We start from the raw sequence: 24,747 nt of genomic DNA, 5'->3' as shown, positions 1-24,747 counted from the left end.
CTTGCCCTGTCCTAGGCGACATAGCAGCTAGGTGAGCTAGGATAACAAAGAACGAAGCCTAGCAGGCCAGGTTAATTGTGACCGGGTGTGCCATTATTGGCACAGGCCCGGTTACTTGTGACCGGGTGTGCCATTATTGGCACAGGCCCGGTTAATTGTGACCGTGGTGCCATTATTGGCACAAGCCAACCCGTGTGTGTGTGTGTGTGTGTGTGAAATGGCCCAATAGATGAAGGTGTGTGATGTTTAAATTGCTATATTTTCATATCAATTACGAAAAAAAAAGCTTATATGCAAACACACAATATATATATATATATATATATATATATATATATATATATATATATATATATATATATATATCTGCAGAAGTAATGAGTAAAGGAGTTAAAGATGCGATTTTACAATGGCCATATTAACGACACATTCTACCCGGGATCCTTGCTCATTTGCATTTGACAATTGACGATTTTTTTAAACCCTTAAGAAAAAGAAATGGGTCAGCCATTTTTTTAAGGGATAAAAGAAAGATGTATTATGTCTTGAGGAGGAAGGTAAGTGAACCATTCCGACAATACTATGTTTCGTTAAGTGTTTGTTAGCCAAGAAGTACAGGTAGTTAGGTACAAATACACTATATATTGCCTTAATTCACCTTCATACATTCGTTAGACTTCCTCTCTACTACAGGGGCCCGGGGTATCAAAGTCTCCATCTTATATAAACCTAAGAATATCTACTTAAGCGGCGTAACTGGATTTATTAAATTATTTCAAAGTTACCCTTATAATTAACTATACCGTTCTCTATCATTGGATTAATTTTACTTAAAGAAAACGATCAGGATAGACTTTAATTTTCTTATTGTCATATCAACTAACTGTCATTCATCACAATAAAGTTCATGATATTTGTCTTTATAACAGATCATGATAATCACTCAGTTATTTGTAGGTTTACAAGTGTAAACAACGGATTACGTCATGCACTCATCTAAATACATGTGGGGAAAGTTTACAAGTAAATAGCATATATATATATATATATATATACGACACACACACACACACACACACACACATATATATATATATATATATATATATATATATATATATATATATATATATATATATATATATATATAAGATCCCACTACACCATAGTGTTACAAGGACACAGACCACGACCTGGGCCAGTAACTGGGCAATAGAAAAATGTATTTTTCTTACTACATTTGTAATAAAGGTGATATGCCTTACATCTGTCCTCTTTATCTCTACTACACTAATAGATAAGAAAAAGATAAAGGTAACTAGTTCTTTATTGACTAATTCTATAAATAATTAGCGATAAAAAGGGAATAATTTTCTTAATAACCCATTGGTCGCTTGGCCGGCCAGAAGACGCTGGAGGAAGAGCTCAACGAAGGTGAACGCGACATCAATTTTTTTCGAGAAACATCGGTGTTACCAAGTTATTTATCAAGGTATTTATCATATCATCAATTTCTCCAAAGTGTTTACCGAGATTTTAAAGTATGCCATAGCTATTTATTTAAACAATTTATTGGCAAATTTCGAATTTGATTACATTTTTTTTTCTCCCTTTCCTCCATTTACCCAGAAATGTTTACATGGTATTTATTCCTTCATAATTTAGATATTGCACATTTCGTCGACGATTTGGTACCTATGGGTTAAGTTATGATGTTTCTGACTAATAAATGTCTCCATTACAGGATGTTAATTGGATAAAGGAGTGATGAAACGCCATGGTTGGTGGTTGAGCAAGAGCGACGGCTCGTCATTTTGAGAATATTCTCTTTCCTTTCAGCGTAACTATGGCGATTTGGGTCAAGGTTTGACCACAGCCTCACACCCTTCACTGCTGTCCTCTTGGCAATGTCGTGAAATACGATGGGAAATGTATTTCCAATCGCGTATCTACGAAGTATTTCCAATCGCGTATCTACGTACGCAGCGCCAGACATGCGCAGTCGCGCTATCCAGCTCGAATACTATTCTAGAATATCCCATGCGCCCTCCTGTGGGTTACATTTGATCCCATGCGCCCTCCTGTGGGTTACATTTGATCCCATGCGCCCTCCTGTGGGTTACATTTGATCCCATGCGCCCTCCTGTGGGTTATATTTGATCCCATGCGCCCTCTTGTGGGTTATATTTGATCCCATGCGCCCTCCTGTGGGTTACATTTGATCCCATGCGCCCTCCTGTGGGTTACATTTGATCCCATGCGCCCTCCTGTGGGCTACATTTGATCCCATGAGCCCTCCTGTGGGTTACATTTGATCCCATGTGCCTCTTTGTGGGTTATATTTGATCCCATGAGCCCTCCTGTGGGTTACATTTGATCCCATGCGCCCTCCTGTGGGTTACATTTGATCCCATGCGCCATCCTGTGGGTTACTTTTGATCCCATGCGCCTTCCTGTGGGTTATATTTGATCCCATGCGCCTCTGTGGGATATGTTTGATCTCATGCGTCTCCTGTGGGTTACATTTGATCCCATGCGCCTCCTGTGGGTTACATTGATCCCAAGCGCCTCCTTTGGGTTACATTTGATCTCATGCGCCTCCTGTGGGTTACATTTGATCCCATGCGCCTCTTTGTGGGTTATATTTGATCCCATGCGCCCTCCTGTGGATTACATTTGATCCCATGCGCCTCCTGTGGGTTACATTTGATCCCATGCGCCCTCCTGTGGGTTACATTTGATCCCATGCGCCTCTGTGGGTTATATTAGATCCCATGCGCCTCTTGTGGGTTATATTTGATCCCATGCGCCCTCCTGTGGGTTACATTTGATCCCATGCGCCCTCCTGTGGGTTACATTTGATCCCATGCGCCTCTTTGTGGGTTATATTTGATCCCATGAGCCCTCCTGTGGATTACATTTGATCCCATGCGCCCTCCTGTGGGTTACATTTGATCCCATGCGCCCTCCTGTGGGTTACATTTGATCCCATGCGCCCTCCTGTGGGTTACATTTGATCCATGCGCCGCTTGCGGCTTCAAGATGGCGTCTGGTTTGGGCATTCTATGAGATCCCAATGGTCTTAAATTGTAACTAATTTGTTAGCGTATCATAAGACATATATATATATATATATATATATATATATATATAGATATATATATATATATATATATAGATAGATAGATAGATAGATATTTAGTTAAATATACAGCTAAAGTCGATAATCGAACGATAATATGGACATAAAGATAAAAAAAAATAGATGAAATATATTGTTAAATTGTGTCATCTACAAGGTCCAACTTGACTTTGTTAATAAATGAAAGAGTCTTGGTAAATAGCCACCATGTCCTTGTTGATAAATGAAAGAGTCTTGGTAAATAACCACCATGTCCTTGTTGATAAATGAAAGTCTTAGTAAATAGCCACCATGTCCTTGTTGATAAATGAAAGAGTCTTGGTAAATAACCACCATGTCCTTGATGATAAATGAAAGAGTCTTGGTAAATAGCCACCATGTCCTTGTTGATAAATGCAAGAGTCTTTTTAAATAGCCACCATGTCCTTATTGATAAATGAGAGAGTCTTGGTAAATAGCCACCATGTCCTTGTTAATAAATGAAAGAGTCTTGGTAAATAGCCACCATGTCCTTGTTGATAAATGAAAGAGTCTTGGTAAATAGCCACCATGTCCTTGTTGATAAATGAAAGAGTCTTGGTAAATAGCCACCATGTCCTTGTTGATAAATGAAAGAGTCTTGGTAAATAACCACCATGTCCTTGTTGATAAATGAAAGTCTTAGTAAATAGCCACCATGTCCTTGTTGATAAATGAAAGAGTCTTGGTAAATAACCACCATGTCCTTGTTGATAAATGAAAGAGTCTTGGTAAATAGCCACCATGTCCTTGTTGATAAATGAAAGAGTCTTGGTAAATAACCACCATGTCCTTGTTGATAAATGAAAGAGTCTTGATAAATAGCCACCATGTCCTTGTTGATAAATGAGAGAGTCTTGGTAAATAGCCACCATGTCCTTGTTAATAAATGAAAGAGTCTTGGTAAATAGCCACCATGTCCTTCTTAATAAATGAGAGAGTCTTGGTAAATAGCCACCATGTCCTTCTTAATAAATGAGAGAGTCTTGATAAATAGACACCATGTCCTTCTTCATAAATGAGAGAGCCTTGATAAATAACCAGCTTGTCTTTGTTAATAAATGAAAGAGTCTTGGTAAATAACCAGCTTGTCCTTGTTGATAAATGAAAGAGTCTTGGTAAATAACCACCATGACTTTGTTAATAAACGAAAGAACTTGTTCAAAGTTCAGATAAAGGATGACTTCACGATGACCTAATTATGACCTCCCTCCCCACATGGATTTTGACTCTGGGTTTATGACATAACAACTTTTTTCCTTTGGGCTTATGAAATCCTCACATTTTAATGACAATAATTACAGCTAGGCTAGATTAAGGTAGGTTTGTTAGATTACATTAGGCTTCTAAGGTTAACTAAGATATGTTAGACTAGGTTAGGTTAGATTTGTAAGGTTTAGTTAAATATGTTATACTAGGCTAGGTTAAAGTTAGGTTTGTTAGATTAAGTTAGGTCTTTTTAGGTTAAGTTAGGCTGGTTAGGCTAGGTTGAAATTCTTATACCAATGGTCTTTGATGTCTCTGGAATGATTAAGTCAGGCTTTTTAGGTTAAGTTAGACCGTGTTAGGCTAGGTTAGGTATGGTTGAAATTCTTTTACCATTAATGGTCTTTGATGTCTTTATGTTCCAAAGCAGTAATTTCACCTTTTTATCAACCAATTTCTTAACAGCAACATCTGGTCATTTGGTTTCTTCGTAAATGCCTTATTAATGGATCAATATTTGCTGTAATTGCTCTGTAGGCAATATGTTCTCTTCATGGACAGTTACACTGTCCATGTCACTGATTATAAACCATGGAAAGGTCTGTGGGGATAGGGAGCTGTGGTTTCGGTGCATTACACATGACAGCTAGAGGACTGAGTGTCTGTTTTCCTGGCGCTACCTCGCTGAAGCAGGGAGTGGCGATGCTGTTTCCTGTGGGGCGGGGTGGTGCAGTGAATGGATGAAGGCAAGCAAGTATGAATATGAACAAGTGTATGGATGTATGTATGTATATGTCTGTATATGTGTATATGTTGATATTCATATGTATGTATATGTACATGTATGTAAGTTTATATATTTACATATGTGTATATGAGTGGCTGGGTTGTTCTTCGTCTGTTTCCTGGAGCTACCTCTGATGCGGGAAATGGCGATCAGGTATAATAAATGAAATAAATAGTAAATAAATATTGTGGTACTGCCCAATGATGTACCCAGTATGGAACATATTGAAGTCTTCCTAGCAAAAATATCCATGGGTCAAGTTGTTATTCCAAAACTGTAGATTGTCAGGGATGCTAAAAAGATTTTTGGAATGCCATATATCTTCTGACACTGGGAATTGATGGGGTTGGGCACTTAAAGATTGTTATGATTTTGATGTAAATATTTTATTTGTAAATATGTTACATGACCTAAATGTTTAATTTTGATGAAAATATTTTATTTGTAAATATATTTCATGACCCAAATTTTGATGTAAATATTTCATTTATAGATATATTACATGACCCAGGTGTAGAGATGGTTGTCAGTGGGGTTAGGAAGTAACTGTTGTAGATTACGTTCTCAGAAAGCAGCCATGAATTTATAATGTTTACAATTTTTTTTATATAGTTATTAGGCATTTATACTTCCTTTTATAGTAGATTTTCCCATGACCCAATAGCTTAAAGCCTAACACGATAGTACCACCAATGTGTAGCTTAGTGCAGCTCATGCCTTTAAACCCACATATGAAACCAAGTGTCGCTTCAGCTGACACAGTTGTATGACATTGTCAGTTTTATTACATTCTGTGTTTGATTTGATGTCCTATGTCATGACTTATTATCTATCTTTCAATCTATCTATCTATCTGTATCTCTGAGGCCCCTTCCCTTCTCCCTCCGTGAACTCCCATCAAGGGGTGGCCTCGGCAAAAGAGTCTCCACTTATCCCTGTCCTTACATGCCTCCCTCACATAACACCATTCCACACATTCTTCCTCTGTTTCTCTCCCTCAAGTATTCCTCCGCCCTAATTGCCCAGGTCACAGGTCGTCTTCCACTCACAACAACCCCTTTGATGGTACTATCATACATTCTCCTTGTAAACTCTCAGTCTTACATTCTTTCCACATACCCAAACCACCTAAAGTATTATGTTTCCCCCCTCATTCTACCTCTCCACAATTCATTCCCTTTGCATTCCTTGCCATACCACATCTCTCATACATCCTTTCATTTCTATCTTTCCATCTAGTCACACCACATATTTTATCAAGTAGTTCATTTCCACATAGTGGATTCTTGACCTCTGTGCCTCATTCCCCGCCCATGTTTCGGCTGCATAGGTCTGGGTTGGGAGGACTATGCTGTCCCTTAATCCTCTCTTCACATCTGTACCCTTCATTATTCTGTAAAGGGACCCAGTGACTCTTCTACCCTGTACTGCTTTCTTCCTTATCGCTCCTTCCGTCCTTCCGTATCACCACACTTACCCAAGACAGCTCCCAGATACTTAGATTCCCTCACTTTCTCCAGTCTTTTTCCCCCCATATCCACAGCAAAATTTAGTGCATTTTCTTTTTTCACTCTATATAGTTTTACAAAATCTATACTTTCACTCTGTTTCCTTTCAAACACCATTACTTTACTTTTACTTACATTTTCCCTCAATCTCCTCTGCTTACACACATCATAAGATACACTTACAGCCTACTGCAACTCGCAAACAGTATCATCTGCAAACAGGCTTGCCACTAGCCACCATATCTCACCGCCACACTCTATCTCTGCACCCCTTTTCCCTAGTTTTGCTTTCATCTCTCTTATCACTCCATCCATATATATATATAAAAAAGTCACAGTGACATCACACAGCCTTGGATCATACCTATCTCTCTCCTAAAACTTTCGCTCATCTCTCCATCCACTCTTACACACACACATTTGCTCCTCTATAGAAGGCTTTTACACTATCCAACAGTTTTCCCCCTATTCCATATATCCTTAGCACATCCCATAAAGCATTCCACGTGACTCTGTTATCCGCTTTCTTCAAATCCATAATAGCTGCATATAGCTTCTTACCTTTCCATGGTCATCTTTACCACAAAAATCAGATTCACATCCCCTACCTTTCCTAAAACCCACATGCTCTTCACTTATTCTACATTCAGTCACCTCCGTAACTCTGCAATTGATATTCTTGCATACACTTCTCATGGTATACTTAAGAGACTTATTCCCCTATAACTGATATGTACATCCTCCACACCTTTTCTTCTGAATAAGGGAACAATAATCGCTTTCACCCAATCCTCAAGCACATGCTTCTGTTTCCATGCTAAATTACATATCAGATGCATCCACTCTATCACACTCTCTCCTCCATTCTTCAGCATTTCAGCCAGAATCCCATCCAGTCTAGGTGCCTTTCCAACCTTCAGCCTCATTATTGCCCTTCATACCTCCCTCTTTGCTGTAGGCCCCCATGCACTTGTATCCTCTTCCTTCCCTGCTCCATACCCATGCATGTAGTAACTGTGTCCTCCTCTTCTCCCACATTCATCAGTTCTTCAAAATACTCATTCCATCTTCCTTTCACTTCCTCCTTTTGGTTTAGTGATTCCCCCTCCTTATTTCTCAGATCAACATTTCCACTCTTACATCCACCCTTTCCTTTTTCATCTCCTTCCAGTATAGTTTCTTACTATCCCAAAACATTTCACTTAACTTTCTTCCAAAATCTTCATCTCCTTTTCTTGGCTTTCCTCTATCAGCTTCTTAACATTCTGCTTACATATTTTGTATTCTTCCCTCCTCCTTTGCTGAACTTCCACTGCTACATTCCTATTGAACAATCTACCATGTGCCTTTTTCTTCTCTTCCATGGCATTTCTAATCTCTTCTGTCTGTCATGATTGCTTTTATTATTCTATAACCTTCACTAGTGTTTCTCTAAGCATTTTAAACATCTCATTCACATGTGACTGCATTCCAACATTCACTACTTCTATCTAAGCTTTCAGTTACCTTCCTCTCTTACTCCTCCTTCCTGATTCATCTTCTCGCTTGCCAACACTTTTACCTCTCCATTCTTCCTAACACCATGCCCCCATTTCTCCCTGATCCTCATCCCCACAAGAACTGCGAAATCCTCTCATGACTGTAGCATCCAGCAAAGCCTTTTTCAATCTTTCATCCACTGCCACATAATTAATTGAAGCCTTGTTTTCTTCTCTTCCATCATTCCTCATCCATGTACATTTGTGGATCATCTTGTACTGAATAAAGGTGTTTGCAAGGATTAAACCCTTCTCAGCACAAATATTCATAAGACAGCTTCCATTCTCATTTACTCCAAGCAATCCCCATTTACCAACCATCTCACCAATTCCATCACATCCCACTTTTCCATTCATATCCCCCAATATGACCACGTTTCTCTCTTATCAAAACCTTTTATGCAGTCATTCAAATTCCTCCAGAAAAGCTTCATTTTATCCTTACCTTGTACAGTCTTCATATTCAGAGGCGTATATAGTCATACCCATGCACATTTCAGTCCCAATCTTCCTTTTCCCCCACATTATTCGTGATCCATTCCATCCATGCTCTGTAACACCCTCCCATACTCTTGGTGATAGCAGAATTGCACATCCTTCTTTTCCTCTTCCTCGATAATTTTCACTCATTCCCATCCATACCACACCCCCTTCCATGCCCTCCCATAACTTGCATTCATCATTTCCCTTTGCACTCTACACACCCTGCCCGAGGATATGGGTTTTCCCAATCCCTAGCACATCCACGCTACAACTTTTACACCTTTCCGCAGTCTCCTTCCTTTTATTCTGCCCCATCATCCCATTCACATTCAGCACCATCATCCTCAATAGCTCATTCCTTTTAATCTTCAGCATAGCTGGTAGATTCCAGTGCTGCTTCTTAGCCTTTTGTGCCGCACCCTTGACAGGTCACTGGCAGAGGGCAACTCCAGCTTAGTATTTCCTGAGGTGGCGAGGCTCAAAAATGATCAAAACTAATAGTAATAGTAAACCTTAGGTGTTTCTCCAAATCTAAAACTATTGTCCTGATGTGTGTGGCTAATGCCTCCCCCTTTAGTTCCACCCCAAAGGGGTGTACTAATAAAGTTACCATCAAAAGGCAGGGTGAGACTTGACTGTTCCAGTAAAACTAAGGTACCCATCAAGGTGCTGAAACTCAATACTTTCCCAATTCCGAGCTTCTTTACTTTCTGCAGTAGCAACACTTCCTACCTATTGGGTTATGATACTGCTATTTGTTGAGAGAATGGCAAAGTCTTCATTGTCATAGATAAGAATATAAAACAAGTTAACTTTGTTACACTAAACCTCTGATATCAACTGAATATTTGCCCCTGTTTTTTTCTTGGATATGTCAGATTTGGTTACGTAAAGATTTTACCACAATGTAACCAAACTTAAAAGAATGTAGGTGGAAAGAGAGCAGTCTTTAGGTGAATCCATTTTCAGCTTAATTTGGAAAAGAATTTTGAAAATGATTTCTTGGAAGTAAGAACCTACAAGAGCACACCAAGTTTGGACTTAGAATATAGCTTAGAATTTTTGGAAGCATTCAGGTGTTGGAAGGCTTTATGTCATTGTTGCCTATGTTATGCACAGTGTAGGCTTTTGCAGATGAAGGGCATGGTATAACAGAGGCCTCTGTAGACTTACATGTCATTGCCAAACCTCATCTTACCTGTTAGCTAGTTACCGTTTAAATGGAGTGGCTAGAAATGGGCTTGATAAATGGTAGCAGACATCAAAGCCATAGGGAAAACAGTAAGTCAGGAATACTCAACACCCGGATTTACCTTTTTAGTTGTATCTACAATAGGAGCAAAGAAAATTCATAAGGTCTTTTAGTATTGGTGACCTTACATGCAAGTTATGATGCACTCTTATTGGTGTTTGCCTTGTGGTGTTGTTACACCAGTGCAGTAAAATCACTATGAATTGTTGCAGATATTATGATGTTATCCCCATATTGATCTGAAGTCCTTACCTATAACTAATATAATGTAGAAGAGATTAAAGATGGTCAGGGTCATGAGAGTAAAAGAATATTTTAGGGTATTTTGTGGCACAAAAAAAAAAAAGCACTTTTGAGGCTTCCTCCTCCCAGTTCATGTGCCTACTGGCCGCTGTCCACACAGAACTGGTGCTTTCCACAACCTTTATCTGTAAATACTTGTTACAATATGCTACGTATAATTTACTACTTACTATAATTACAAACCTTTTTGGTGCTGAAAGCAGGCAGATCCATCATGACATTCATAGTCATGTGATGCAGGAAGCAGGTTAATTCTACGACTTCACAAAAGCTCTCCTTCTACTGCAACAATCGGGAGTCTCCTTGCATTCTGGAAAGAGAGCATAACCTCATCTCAGTTTTTATGTCGCCATATTTGTGTAACAATGCAGGTAGTGGATATATTTACACGTGCTTAGCTATCTGCTTGATTGGTAAGTAGCTCCATGTTATGATGTATATTTTTATTAATATATTACCATTTTTATATATATTACCTGACAAGTATATTTGATATAGTTGTATCTATCATATGGTATACAAGAGACAGGTTTTGCTATGAGGTGGTAAAATGAATAATTGCAGTATTCATCATTTTTCAAAATTTTTTCCATTCAGAACTTAAGTTTGCAGTGTTTGAGTTTGATTTTTTTATTATTCTTAGGGTAGTTATAGATCCTTTATTATTCATTTATTTATTTATTTTGCTTTGTCGCTGTCTCCCACGTTAGCAAGGTAGCGCAAGGAAACAGACGAAAGAATGGCCCAACCCACCCACATATACATGTATATACATACACGTCCACGCCTGCAAATATACATACCTATACATCTCAATGTATACATATATATACATACACAGACATATACATATATACACATGTACATAATTCATACTGTCTGCCTTTATTCATTCCCATCGCACCTCGCCACACATGGAATAACAACCCCCTTCCCCTCATGTGTGTGAGGTAGCGCTAGGAAAAGACAACAAAGGCCCCATTCGTTCACACTCAGTCTCTAGCTGTCATGTAATAATGCACCGAAACCACAGCTCCCTTTCCACATCCAGGCCCCACAGAACTTTCCATGGTTTACCCCAGACGCTTCACATGCCCTGGTTCAATCCATTGACAGCACGTCGACTCTTTATTATCCTGTGATATTCATAAGTATGTTTTATATCATTTTAGGCATCAGTAGGGAAGAATTTATGGAGGGCTGCTTTTTGTGAGCACTCAATCAGCTGGCTGATTTAGTGTGAGTAGCCATTTAACTTGTGTTTTAACTTTCCTGCTATGAGGGTGACATTTTGATTGCTTAGTCAAATGTCTGTTAACACTTTTATACTCCTATGTTTCAATGTCCACCTTTTGTTGATATAGGTAAAAAATTATGGGGTTAAGCTGCTACACAGTGTTATTATTTTCATGTTTATGATTTCCAAAATTTTGTGTTTTTGCAGAGTAAGGTTTCATGAAGAGGAAAAGGGCTGCAACTGATGCAGATCGTGAAGTAATTTTGGCTGTGTCCGTGAGTGGGAGTGAATTTAAGGACATCATTAATGATGCCTTAGAAGTACAGTTTGGTGATGAGGAGGTGGAAACACCTGACACCTCTGTCAGCCAATTTAGCTACACCAGTTCCAAACATAAATGGCCTAAGGTTGAGAATGTCCAGGGTTTAGAATGCAATTGACCGATGTGATAAACCTGATATATAGCTATGGGTACCAGACTTCAGAATTTGGATATAAGCCAAGTTTTTTCGTAGCATTAGATTGAAATCTTGCATAATTTACATGATTTTGTATTTTGTATCGTCATTATTGTGGATTACTGAAAAAATTACAAAATAAAACCATGACAAAAACTGCTTTTTTTTCACCTAACATTTTTGTTTTTGTAAGAGCATCCTTCACTGATATATTTAGTTATACAATGCAAACTAGCATACAGTTTTTCTTGTTTTTAAGAAGAGAAAATTATTTTAACCTTTTACTGAATTAGATGGCTAAGTATATATGCCCTATATCGGAGAACAGTTTCCCTTATATTTTCTTGATCTTTTATGTAAATGATTGTTTTTCAGGGAATTTTAGTGCCAGATATAGAAAATATTTCTTCTGATACTGGAAAAAGTAAAATGATTCATGAATTATTAACAGAATATGTAAATGTTTTATTAGTAATTTCACTTTTTGACATGATTTACACTTTGAAAACCAGCCTGAAACTTAGTTAAGCACCATAAGGGTTTTTTTCTTTTTCTTTTAAACTATTCGCCATTTCCCGCGTTAGCGAGGTAGCATTAAGAACAGAGGACTGGGCCTTTGAGGGAATACCCTCACCTGGCCCAATTCTCTGTTCCTTCTTTTGGAAAATTAAAAAGAAAACGAGAGGGGAGGATTTCCAGCCCCCCGCTCCCTCCCCTTTTAGTCGCCTTCTACGACACGCAGGGAATACGTGGGAAGTATTCTTAATCCCCTATCCTCAGGGATAAGGGTTAAGTTTTAGATAAATATATGCTTCATTGAATACTATGTCACCATTGATAATGAGAGCTACTGCCTCTTAGTGGAATCTTGATTTTTGGTGCCATACATTTTGCCTCCCCCTCAAGAATGTGTTTTCTTAACTTGCACTAATCACATCCCATCTGTGTCCTGGGCAGTAATATCACCAAATCACTGAGTAGTGACGGAGGCTGTAGTGTTGCAGAACACTCCAAAATAATACCAAGATGGCAAAACAGTTTTAAGTCTCTTGACAGCTCCTGAGCTTTAATGCAACTCTCCATTGTTGGAGTAAGCCATCCTGGTGCTTTTTTCAATACTGCTTCTGAGTCTGGAAATATACCTGCAGCTTGGAACTTGGAGGGGAATGATAGTGGTGTGTCAGCAGGGAATGGTAATGCAGTTACATAGTCAAGTACGGCAAATCTGGATGTCCACTAAAAACTCGAGGATGATTGGAAGCTGTGGAGATGTTTTCGAAAAATCATATTTTGTCAGGACTAGATGTAGAGCTGGAGAAATTCAAATTGCTCTTTTTGAAACTGTGCTAGCTCGGAGGATTTAGAAATGACAAAGTCTTAAATTTGGCCCGTTTGAAAGCAGAGCAGTGTTAGCTAACATCATCAGAAAATTTAATGTTGTTACAGTAGCGGAACAAAAAAGTTTCCATAGACTCTGGTTTAATAGATGTGATTAGGGACTGGACAAGACTATGATACAGTATGATGCTGTTCAGAGGAATATGACAAAAGTTGTTTAGAATTTATGATGACATGCATTATAAATTGTTAGCAGGGAGGTTAATTCTAGGTATCAGAGGATTAGATAAGGGAAAAGCTCATCTCACAGTGGAAATTGAATCACACTGCTATTTACATGTGTAAAGCTATGGAACTGATGAGTGCTCATTTGAAAATCATGAACAGTGTGGAAGAAGTGTAATGGACTGATAAGGAGTCTGACCTCGTTACTATGAAACGTAAAGTTCTTGAGTCTCACTGAAGGGAAACATGTATAGGTAATGGACAAAGTGGCCTTAGAGCTATCTGTCTTTAAGCTTTGCCATAAAGGGCATGAGCCAGCTAAAAGAAAAGGGCCCAGCCTGGGGCAAAGCATGTAAGAGATGTATGAGAAGAAATAATTTTGCTGAATATAAGTTGTGTAAGGTTAGAAAATAATCTGTACAAGACGATGATGATAGTGACTCAAGTGATACAAGCAAAGTTTGTGATTTTGTGACTATTTGCTCCATCTCTTAGCCACACAGATGCATTTATTGTGGTATGGTTGTCAGGCAAAGCTGAATAACGACTGAGGTGCAGCTGTTCCCTGAATTAGTAGATTAATATACTTTAATGATTTTAATTTCTGTGACTTATTTCCTGCAGGGTCAGTGTCTGTTAAGCCTTTACACTGAAGCATAATTGAAGCAGCAGAGTAAAACCTGCTCATAGAATTCAAGAATCACTGATGAAAGGAGTTGTTTTTGTGATTTGTGATCCGAAAAGGGCAGAAACAACAACATTTATAGATGGATCTACTAACTGGGTAAATGAAATGCCTGTTACTACAAAGAAATCAAGAGAACTTAGAATATGCATTAATTCAAGGCCACCCAATCATGTGTTAAAGAGGGAGCATTTAAAGTTGCCAGTTGTAGAGGATGCCTTGCCTAAATTGAGTGGAGCAACTTTGTTTCTTGTGTGATTTAGAAGGAGGATATCGCTATTGTCAGTTAGATTATATTATGAATGCAGTTCGTTCACTACTTTCGTTACTCTTCATGGTTGATACAGATAGTAGAGAACGCCACTGGATTCAAGGTAATCAGTTAGGCTCTGGAAATCTTGGAAGGTGCACAGTGTGTAGCTGTTGAAGAAGTAGTATTTGGAAATAATGAAATTCATAAGGAAACTGATTATTTTTTGGAAAGGTGTCAAAGTCTAGGGATAAAGCTAAATGGGAAGAAGTGCCAAAACAGACCATGCAGTTCAGTTTATTGGTCATATAGTGACCGATAAAGACCTCAAAAAATCCTGATCCGCAGAAAATATAGGCCATTGTTAACATGGAGCGAACTTGTATTTAGATTGGTGTAGAAAGATTAAAAGGCCATGGTTGATTATTGTAAAATTTTGTACCCAAGTTGTGTTAGGTGCTACCCATTGTAATACTTGCACTGTATATCCATCTAATGATGTCACCTATCACACATAGTTTCTTCTCTTTGTTGCAGTTTCACTTTCTCTCCAAAAAGCACCCTTAACCTCCTCTTTATCATTCTAACATGCCACTTGTAGAGAACTTTGCAGTATCATTATTAATCTTAGCATTGATGCACTTGCATCAAACATCTTTTCAGACCATTAATCCTCGAATGAAAATGCCATATCATCCCTTGTATAACAGTCCATTTTTCTTGAAGGTCCCTCAGCCTGTCAGCATTATCTCACATCAACCAAATATATTTTTCCATTTTTCCCCTCTTAAAAGTATCTACAACCAACATCCCGTTAGAGTTAACATTTATTATTCACAATCCACTCACCCATACAAACCTGATCTTGTGTTGAAAGCAGAACTTTTATCTGGGGTTCTATGATTTCTCTTCTGAAGTAAAAGAAGATGGTAACGATAGAATTGATGTTGGGGAAAGTTTGCTTTAATTATACAGTAAGAACATCCAAATCCATTAAAGAAAGGGTGTTTAGAAATTATGTCATGTAATCATGTTTATTTGATGTTTCAATTCCCTTCATAATGGACTTTCAGATGAAAGCTATTAAATCCAATCTAGTACTTCAGAAAGGAAGCATTTCATCCCTGATGTTTTGCCTTTCATAATTCAGAAGTATTTTGAATTGGCATACTTTAAATTCTTCAACATGTAATTTGTTATATAACTCAGTTATTGTGGCTTATTTCTGTTTCTGCACTCTTGTTATCCTCACAGGATGGGTAGGAGAGCACAATGAACTAGCAACATTTCACTACAGAAAACAAGATAGTCTGTGTATCATTGAACAGTATCCCCAAAGATACTGCATGAGATGAAATGATCTATTTTCTTACATTTTAGATGCCCTGTGGTGGACGAAGAGGAAAGAAACAAAATAACAAGCGTAAAGCCAATATAGAGTGAGTCTTAATGATGTGTTATAAGCATTAGGCTAATACTGAGGATCCTCAACTTATGAACAAGTTACATTGCTAGATTCTTTTCTTACATTAAAATGATTACAATGGAAAATATAACATAATATTGAAAATTTGTCATAATGTTAAAGGTATTGCATTCTGAAATTATTCAAGCAAATGAAACATTATAGTAAGCAACAGTTAATGAAAAGAAATTTACAATTAATTAGTTCTTTGGTTTGTTCGTGTGGTTGAATTTTATGTTGGATGGAGAATCAAATAGCATTTTTTAAGCTCATTTTTAAGTATCGGTGTTAATAGGTTGGGGACTCCCAGTAGTTTGTTTCGTAGAGAATTTTACAGAAATCACTGTTTCTTGTTAATATAATGATATTAATGTACTTTGGATGCAGTAGGATGAGAAGTACTTGTTGTTGGCATGGTTTTTTCAAGATTTATTGTACATTATTTTAGTGTGTGATTGTTTGGCATGTAAGAAAACTGACTTGCTATTAATGTTTCAAATTGCTAATATGGGAAACAGTGATCAAATTAGAAAAAGAAATTAAATTTTTATATTTTGTATCACTCTGCATGACAATGAATCAAATGACACACAGAGATACATGGGTGGACTGTGTATTCTTGGAGTGTCAGAAAGCCTTTGACACTATCCTCAGAGGTGGTTAATTCAAAGAGCATAGGTAAGATGAACATGCATCTTTGAAGTTGGCTGGGGTTACAAGTGGTGTTCTGGAGGACTTGGGCTTAGGCCCTTTGCTATTGTTCATGCACATAGTGACTTGAGTGATGGCATGGAATCGCATTAAAACATGTTTGTGGATAGAGCTAAGGTCATGAGATAAACAAAGAATTATTTCTTTGGATCATCAACAAAGCATACGACACTGGCCCGTCAACACATCCTCACACAAAAAGATACTTGACACAACCCTCCACAACAATGACAAAAGGTTGGCCAGTATCATAACCAGCCACCATGCTTGAATTATTAACATGGCTTTACCTCGTCTATCTGTCCATCTATAGCTCTGACGCCTCTCCCATCTGAAGCTCCCTCAAGGGGATGGCCAGATCAATAGAATCTCCATAACTAGGGAAAAACCAATGGTGCTTCACCTTTTGCCAAAATGCAGGGCTAGCACACACAGAAAAATCTAGTGGTATGAAGAATGAGCTGTTTGAGTTAAGTGTTGTCAAGTGTTATGTATTACAAGGAGAGATTGTATATTTGTGGACAGAATGCCAATAGTCCACATATGGGTGAGGCAGAAAGAAATGACAGCTACCTAGGTCAGAGGAGTGTAACTTGACAGCTACTAAAGTGCTGGCCCACTACACGACCATCATTAACCCTTTTGATACCCAGGTAGATAGCACTGATAATATACATTCCTGGCTTTATGACTTATGGCCCTTAAACCTTACACTAGGATTACCAAGGAGCAGTTGTCTTTCTAACTCTCTTCAATCTCTTCCTACACTGTCCAGTAAATCACAGTATGAAAGTCCTTTCACTCGTAGATGACCTTACAGTCATGCAGCACTACATAATACTTTTCAAAATGGCTCACTCTGAGCAGAATGACTGCATTGCCACTGAAGTCTTTAGTCACTCTTTTTAACCTCAGACAGATACAAAACCACCTCACACTTTCCAGTCACCTTGAATAAGCAATCACTTCCACTGAACAAAACACCAGCATTCTAGGCATCACATACAACACATAGGTAACACTGACTCCCCACACCAAAAAATCAAGAACAATGCGAGAGAAAGAGTCTCATGGCATCATATGTAAAGATGTATCAGCTCCACTTAAAACTATGGCTCATCTTCTTAGTCTTCCAGTCTCTCATAAGCATTTAAAGCAGACTTAAAAAAAAACATAGAATAAAGCACTCAGAACAATCACTGGCTTTCTAGCAGCCCCAAATACTCAGTATTTATGTAGTGAAACAAAGATCCATTGCAACAAAATCCCATCTCAACATGCAAGGAACTCAGTTTTTGCAACACTTAAACTCTCCCACTTAAACCACTCCATAACTGACCGCCAACCTCCAGGAAGAGATATAAAGCCTACCCTTGCCTCACACCTCAGAAAGTCTTTACTCACAAATTCAACCATGATCAGCAAACATAACATTGACAAAATAACTGCTTACTGAAATGAACCAACTCAGTTTTATACACCAAATCTGCAGACATATATCCATCTGAAACCACACTCCCCAAGCAAACAAGAGTCACTTTCCTGTCCACTCTCTGATCATCACCCATCCATGCATGAACTGTGGTTGTGATCAGATATGGCCTTTTTTCGTATATTTCCTGGCATACCTTCCTGGCATACCCCGTTGATGCAGGGGGTGGCAATGGTGTTTCCTGTGGGGCAGAGTGGCAATCCTGTTTCCTGTGGGATGGGGTGGTGCCAGAGATTTATAAAGGCGAGCAGGTATGAATATGTACATGTGTGTATATGTATATGTATGAATATGTGCTTGTGTATGTGTATGTATGTGTATGTGAGCAGATAGGTCTTTCTTCATCTGTTTCCTAGTGCTGCCTTGCTAATGCAGGAAACAGTGATTAAGTATAATAAGGAAATGAATATACATAGAAGAGTTTACCTTGAGTAAATATATGGAGTGCTTACTTTTAAGTACATATTTATAGGGTAACTGCATTGGCAAGTGAGAAGATGAAGTAGAGAATGAAGTAGACAAAATGCAGGCAGGAGTATGAAAGGAAGGTAACTGAAAGCTCAGATGGAAGTGCAGTGAATGTAGGGATACAGGCATGTGTGAATGAGGAGTTTGAAATGTTTAGAGAAATATCATTAAAGGTTGTAGAATTAGTGATTGGATAAAAGGTCATGAGATATAGGAATAAAAAGGGCATTGCACTGTAGACAGAAGAGATTAGAAATGTGGTGGAAGAGAAGAAAAATGCATACGGTAGATTGCTCAATAGAAATGGACCAATGAAAGTTCAGTGAAGGAGGAAGGAAGAAAATGAAATAAGTAAGTGAAATGTTAGGAAGCAAGGAAAGAGTAAATAAAGATTTGGGAAGAAAGTTAAGTGAAAAGGATCAGAATACAGAAAAGAGGTGGATGAAAGAGTGGAAATGTTACTGTGAGAAGTAAGGAAAGGGAGTCGCAGAAGCAAAAGGAGGAAGTGAAAGGAAGATTGAAAGACTATTTTGAAGAACTGATGAATGTGTGAGAAAGGAAGGCATGTATGAGTATGGAGGAGGGAAGGAAGAGGATACAAGTGTAGGGGCCTGTGGCAAAGAGGAATATAAGAAGGACAATTATGAGGCTGAAGGCAGGGAAGGCACTGAGAGTGGATGGCATACAGCTGAAATGCTAAAGTATGGAGGAAAAAGCACGATAAAATGGATGTATCTGATATGTAATTTGACATGGAAACAGAAGGTTGTGCCTAAGGACTGGGTGAAAATTATTATTGTTTCTTTATTCAAAGAAAAAGTTGCAAAGGATGTATGTAGCAATTATAAGGGAATAAGTCTGTTTAGTATGCCAGGAAAAATATATGCAAGAATGATAATTTTGATAGAGTGATGGAAGTGACTGAATGCAGTATAAATGAAGAGCAACGGGGGGTTTTTAGGAAAGGTAGGGATCAGATTTTTGTAGCAAAGATGAGCATGGAAAAGTATTTAGCAAAAGGTAAGAAGCTGTATGAAGCTTTTATGGATCTGGAGAAAGCTTGTGACAGAGTCAAGTGGAATGCGTTATGGGATGTGTCAAGGATATATGTTGTAGGGGGACAACTGTTGGATGGTGTGAAAGTTTTCTGTAGAGGAGCAAATACATATGTAAGATTGGATGGAGAGTTGAGGGAAAGTTTTGGGATACATGTAGGTGTGAGGTAGGGCAGTGTGATATCACCATGGGTTTTTGATATATACAAGGATGGATTGATAAGACAGATGAAAACAAAACTAGGGAAAAGAGGTGCAGAGATGGAGTTTGGCTGTGAAATATAGTGGATAGTGACAAGCCTGTTTGCGGATGATACTGAAGAGAAGTTATAGAAGGTTGTAAGTGTGTTCTATGATATGTGTAAGCATAGGCCATTGAAAGTAAATGCAAGTAAAAGTAAAGTAATGGTGTTTGAAAGTAAACAATGTGAAAGTATAGATTTTGTAAAACCATGTAGAGCGAAAGAAGAAAGTGTACGAAATTGTACTTTGGATATGGGGGTAGAAAGACTGGAAGAAGAGAGAGAATTGAAGTATTTAGGAGGTGTGGTGACATGGAAGGAGAGATAAGGGAAAGAACAGTATAGGGTAGAAGAGTCACTGGGTCTCTTAATTGAATAACGAAGGGTAGAGGTGTAATTATGGAAGTGAAGAGAGGATTAAGGGACAGCATAGTCCTCCCAACCCTGACCTATGAAGCTGAAATGTGCACATGGAATGAGTCACAGAGGTAAAGAAGTCAAGAGCTATTCGAGAAGAGCATGTGGTGTGACTAGATGAAATGAAGAAAGAAATGAAGAGGTGTATGAGAGATGTGGTATTGCAGGAAATGCAAAGGGAATGAATTGTAGAGTGGTAAAATGGGTGAAACATAATACTTTCAGGTGGCTTAGGCATGTGGAAAGAATGCAAGGCTGGGAATTTACAAGAAGAGTACATGACGGTACTATTAAAGGGGTTGGTGTTAGAGGAAGACCACCTGTGACATGGGCAATTAGGATGTAGGAATACTAGAGGGAGAGAAATGGTGGAAGAACGCAAGGAATGGTGTATGCTAGGGAGGCGTATATGGACAGGGATAAGAGGAGACTCTTTTGCTGTGGCAAGAGATATATATAGTTAGGTAGCTGTGTACCCTTTCTTTCAGGCACGTTCCCTCCCCCCAAAAGAAATAAATGGCTATGGTAGTGCTGAAAAGCACAAGAGTACTATTGTTGCATCACTTATGTATATGTATGTAATGTTTGTCTGTGTTTGCAAAAATATCACTTATTCACATATCTTACAATGTTTAAAGATTACAGACATTATGTTACTGTGTACTTTACTAAAAAAAAAGCCATTTCATTCAGTAAATCACCAAGAAAGGTTCAACGAAAAGATGGGGCCAACATTCATGGCGAACAAGCTGCACCACAGGATGAAAACCCCCATAGTTATAAACCAGACCATGTTCTTCTTAGCCTATATCCAAATGTAAGTCCGATTCTTTATTTCATTCTTGGTACTCTTAAAAGGTTTTTTGTCTTACAACTGCCCATTTGGTTATGGAATAAGTGGTATAATCTTTTATGGGAAATTAAGAATAGTATTTGAGTGAACCATTCATTACAGAGGTACCTTCATTAATGTCCAGGAGACATTATTTAAAATCACTGCTTATCAAGGTAATGCTGAATAAGGTTATTATAACATTTATCCAGTAAAGTTATGCTAGACAATGCCATAACTCATGAAAAGACTTGTCTTCATGTGTGATGTGACAGCCTCCTTTGCTTATTTAGACTGATTGTATAGAGACTTCCATGCGTTCTGGTTCAGAGCGTCATTTGTTTCATATTCCTTTCAGAATGCATATTCCAAGTCACTGTAGTCTTGATGTTACAGATGAAGAAAGTCCTGACTTAGGACCTAGGACCTAGAACCTCGACAAACATTGCAAGTTCATGTGAAATTTTTTATTTCATAAATGCTAATGCTTCTTTCTTTACTTGAAAGTAGATCTTTTCAATATGATGAATTGATATCAATTTAAAGGCTATGAGTATCTTCTCACAATTAGGCATGATGTTCTAAAACTACTCAAACCTAGTTTAATGTGCAGCTCTAGCCTGAAATGGGTAAGATGTTTACGTGAAACTATTTCTCTCTTGATGAGATCAATCACATGTTATTAATCTTTAGTTCAAGTATCATGTTACATCTTTGTTCAGCAAATTAAAATGGGGATAAGTGAATATTACCAATTGTGGTATGAATTTCCTAGAAAAGATGACTTAATCAGGGAAGGACTTGTCAATTGACTATTTGCAGAGTTTTGCTTTTATGATAGTTGTGACCTTCTTCTGAGTCTTACGAATGCCACTACTAGCAATGTCCCTAGATATGCTATATCAGATGCATTGATCTATTTATTATGACATCTTGATGCCATTTACTGAATTACCTTTTCATAGGTGAGTATTATCCTCATCTGAGGCTTAACTGAAGGCAGCATGTTGTCCACAAAAGAAATAGTCCCTGACAGACAAGGAGAAAGATGATCCATTGTTTTTTCTTTGCAACAAGGCAGGGCTGCGAGCAATGCCAAATGTTTGAGATTAAGCCTGAAAAACCCAAATTTGTGTTGATGATACATTACTTTGAGTATTTATTACTCCAGGTCATTGTTGAAGTGATTGATTCAGGTGAATCTTAGTCAATGAGCATCCTGCTATTGCTGGGAACACATGTTTCAGCAGTGGATGCTGAGCCATTAGCCACCATGGATCTTATATTATAACCTCTGCTTATGCAGATGATGCCATCTTGCTTAGCATTACAGTCTAAGTGTGTACCTCATTCAAAGTATATGACCATTTTCCAAGCTTTTTTGGCTCCTGACTTGGACAGTTCTTGCTCTACCACAGACTTTAACTCAAACAAAATTGTCCTGTGAGGAAGAGACTTTGGCTTCGTATTCATTTTCAGGTGGATTGTGGTTTGTGCACTTCGGACTTGCCCCAGTCCACCTCCAAAAGTCAGCCAGTAAAGCTATGTTGGACTTCCTTTCATCTTCTGCCTTGAGTAGCCTCAATCACTTAAGGAAATGGCAGTGAACTATCTTTAACTTTGATTGTAGTTAGGGGCAGATAAAATGTAATGGTTGTTGTCATAGCAAATCTCAGCAGGAGCACTGCCTGCACGGTTATTGGCTTCTGCTTATAATCAGTTAACTCAGAGGAATGAGGTTATACCTACATTTGGAGAATTGTCTCCAAAATTACTGTGACATCAATTGCAGTGTCCGACTGCATTTGTAGTGATTAGCCATTCATGGTCACATCTATGTGTTTGTTTTTGAGAGTTCATGCAGTAGCAAAAGCAACATCATTGGCCCTTGTATCATCATCGTTTGTTATATCATAGGTATATGTATCATGTACCATGATTGACAGGTATGATTGTATTTACCTTGCCTACTAGATTGCTACTACGGAAATTTTGCCCTGCTTTTCGTAAACATGTTTGCAAAGTGGTCTAACCTAATACTGTATGTCTGCAAAGAAAGAAAATACTACTGTAGGAGACTTTATTTCTGTTACCAGGATAATGTCCCCCATAACCACACCTTGAGCGACTCTTGACAGGTTTATCTGTATGTTTCTGCTCTTTGCTGTTGTCCCTAGGAACTACCACCCCCTTAATTGGCCCCAGTGACTTGGGTCTACCACCGTTGTCAAGCCTTTGCTTTCCCTAGTCTTAAATCTTATTTATGATTGACACATTATTGTACAGATATACCTCAGTATTCATATCACTTTTAGAAAATGTATCGAAATCCACTTTTTGTCTCATTAGTTTAGACCAAATAGTAGGGATGGACACAAATGTAACCTTTAAGAGAGGTGAAAAAACGAAAGAGTGAGGGTGAAGTGGAGGGGTAGTGATGTGATAGATGGGTGAGAGAGGTCTTAGTACAGAAACTGATGACAGCCAAAGGAAGGTGCTGACAGGCATGACTAGGGAGGAAGGCTCTAAGGGTAGAGAACATGAAGTGGCTGTTAGGGTAGGCTTTGAAGGCTCAGCGGAGAGATGTTGAAAGAGCAGGTGGGCTAGTGATACGAAAGGTCCAAAGGTCCTGTATGAGCTTTCCTGCTTGATACAGTGGAAGATTGTTTTGTGAATGTTAAATAAAGTTAGATGATTTGGATTTTACGTGTTACTCCTTCTTTGAAGATAATGTTATTGGCAATGAACGGTTATGTGCTCTTGTACATAGAGTTTGTTAAGAATATAATTGTTTTTCATTCAGATGCTCAAGAAAGTCACAAACTTGTTCAAACATAATTTCAGTCAGGCACTTGGATTTTGCATATTTTATATTTGTCCTTCATTAACTTTTCAGGCAACTATTTATGAAGACTATGCATGTAAGCTGATACAGACCAATAGTCACAACAAGGAAAGCAAGTTTTACATCATCCAGGTTGTTAAAAGCAAGAAAAACTTCATATGCTTCACCCGATGGGGTTCTGTTGTAAGTGTTTTACATTAGTTAGAGTATGAGAGAAAAGAGACTTCTTTTCATATTTAGTTTTTATTTATTGCTGCACTTAACTGCCACACCCAGCTAACTTATAAAACCCTTTATAATATTTCTGTAGTCGTTCTGTCAGATTAAGCTTAATAAGAAATGCTTCTTTAAGGCAATTAAATATTTGCTTTCTTTAGGGTATGCAGCACTTTTCTAAATTTCTAACTGCACTTTTTAAAGTACGAAAGTTAACATTCATAAAAAAGGAAATCTCAGAGGTGGCTTCATTTTTATATTTTCAATTGATAACTTTTTTTGATATCTGCATCATTAACAGCACTAAAACCTTTTCTCTCCAGAGTCAGTTTGAACCATGAACCATGAGAGATATCTCTGATTTTGGAGGGCTAGAAACCTTTTTACCACCTACCTTCTGGTAAGGTAAATTCTTTTTACCCCTTCATTAACCACCTATACCATATTACCAGCTTTGGCTTGTTATGGGTCTACCTTCTGGTGATGATGTCATTGTCCTCTGGTTTTCAGTGCTGACCAGCCTCACAATATCTTTATCACACATAATGGTGAATAGTTAGTCGTTTGAGTTGGG

At 38.1% G+C, this 24,747-nt stretch overlaps 1 protein-coding gene across 1 annotated transcript in view; it reads left to right on the top strand.

The window, feature by feature from the left end:
- Nucleotides 1–1,413: 1,413 nt before the first annotated feature.
- Nucleotides 1,414–24,747, top strand: part of LOC139767421 (protein mono-ADP-ribosyltransferase PARP3-like) — a 51,117-nt gene continuing 27,783 nt past the window's right edge. The window contains exons 1-4 of the mRNA XM_071696787.1: nucleotides 1,414–1,492; nucleotides 15,811–15,869; nucleotides 20,974–21,097; nucleotides 24,009–24,140. Coding sequence (XP_071552888.1) covers nucleotides 15,811–15,869; nucleotides 20,974–21,097; nucleotides 24,009–24,140 — 315 coding nt within the window. The 5' untranslated portion in view covers nucleotides 1,414–1,492. The remainder of the gene's footprint in view (nucleotides 1,493–15,810; nucleotides 15,870–20,973; nucleotides 21,098–24,008; nucleotides 24,141–24,747) is intronic.

The sequence above is a fragment of the Panulirus ornatus genome, chromosome 61, assembly GCF_036320965.1.
Source record: "Panulirus ornatus isolate Po-2019 chromosome 61, ASM3632096v1, whole genome shotgun sequence".
Taxonomy (NCBI): domain Eukaryota; kingdom Metazoa; phylum Arthropoda; class Malacostraca; order Decapoda; family Palinuridae; genus Panulirus; species Panulirus ornatus.
This window is presented reverse-complemented; position numbering and strand designations above follow the sequence as displayed.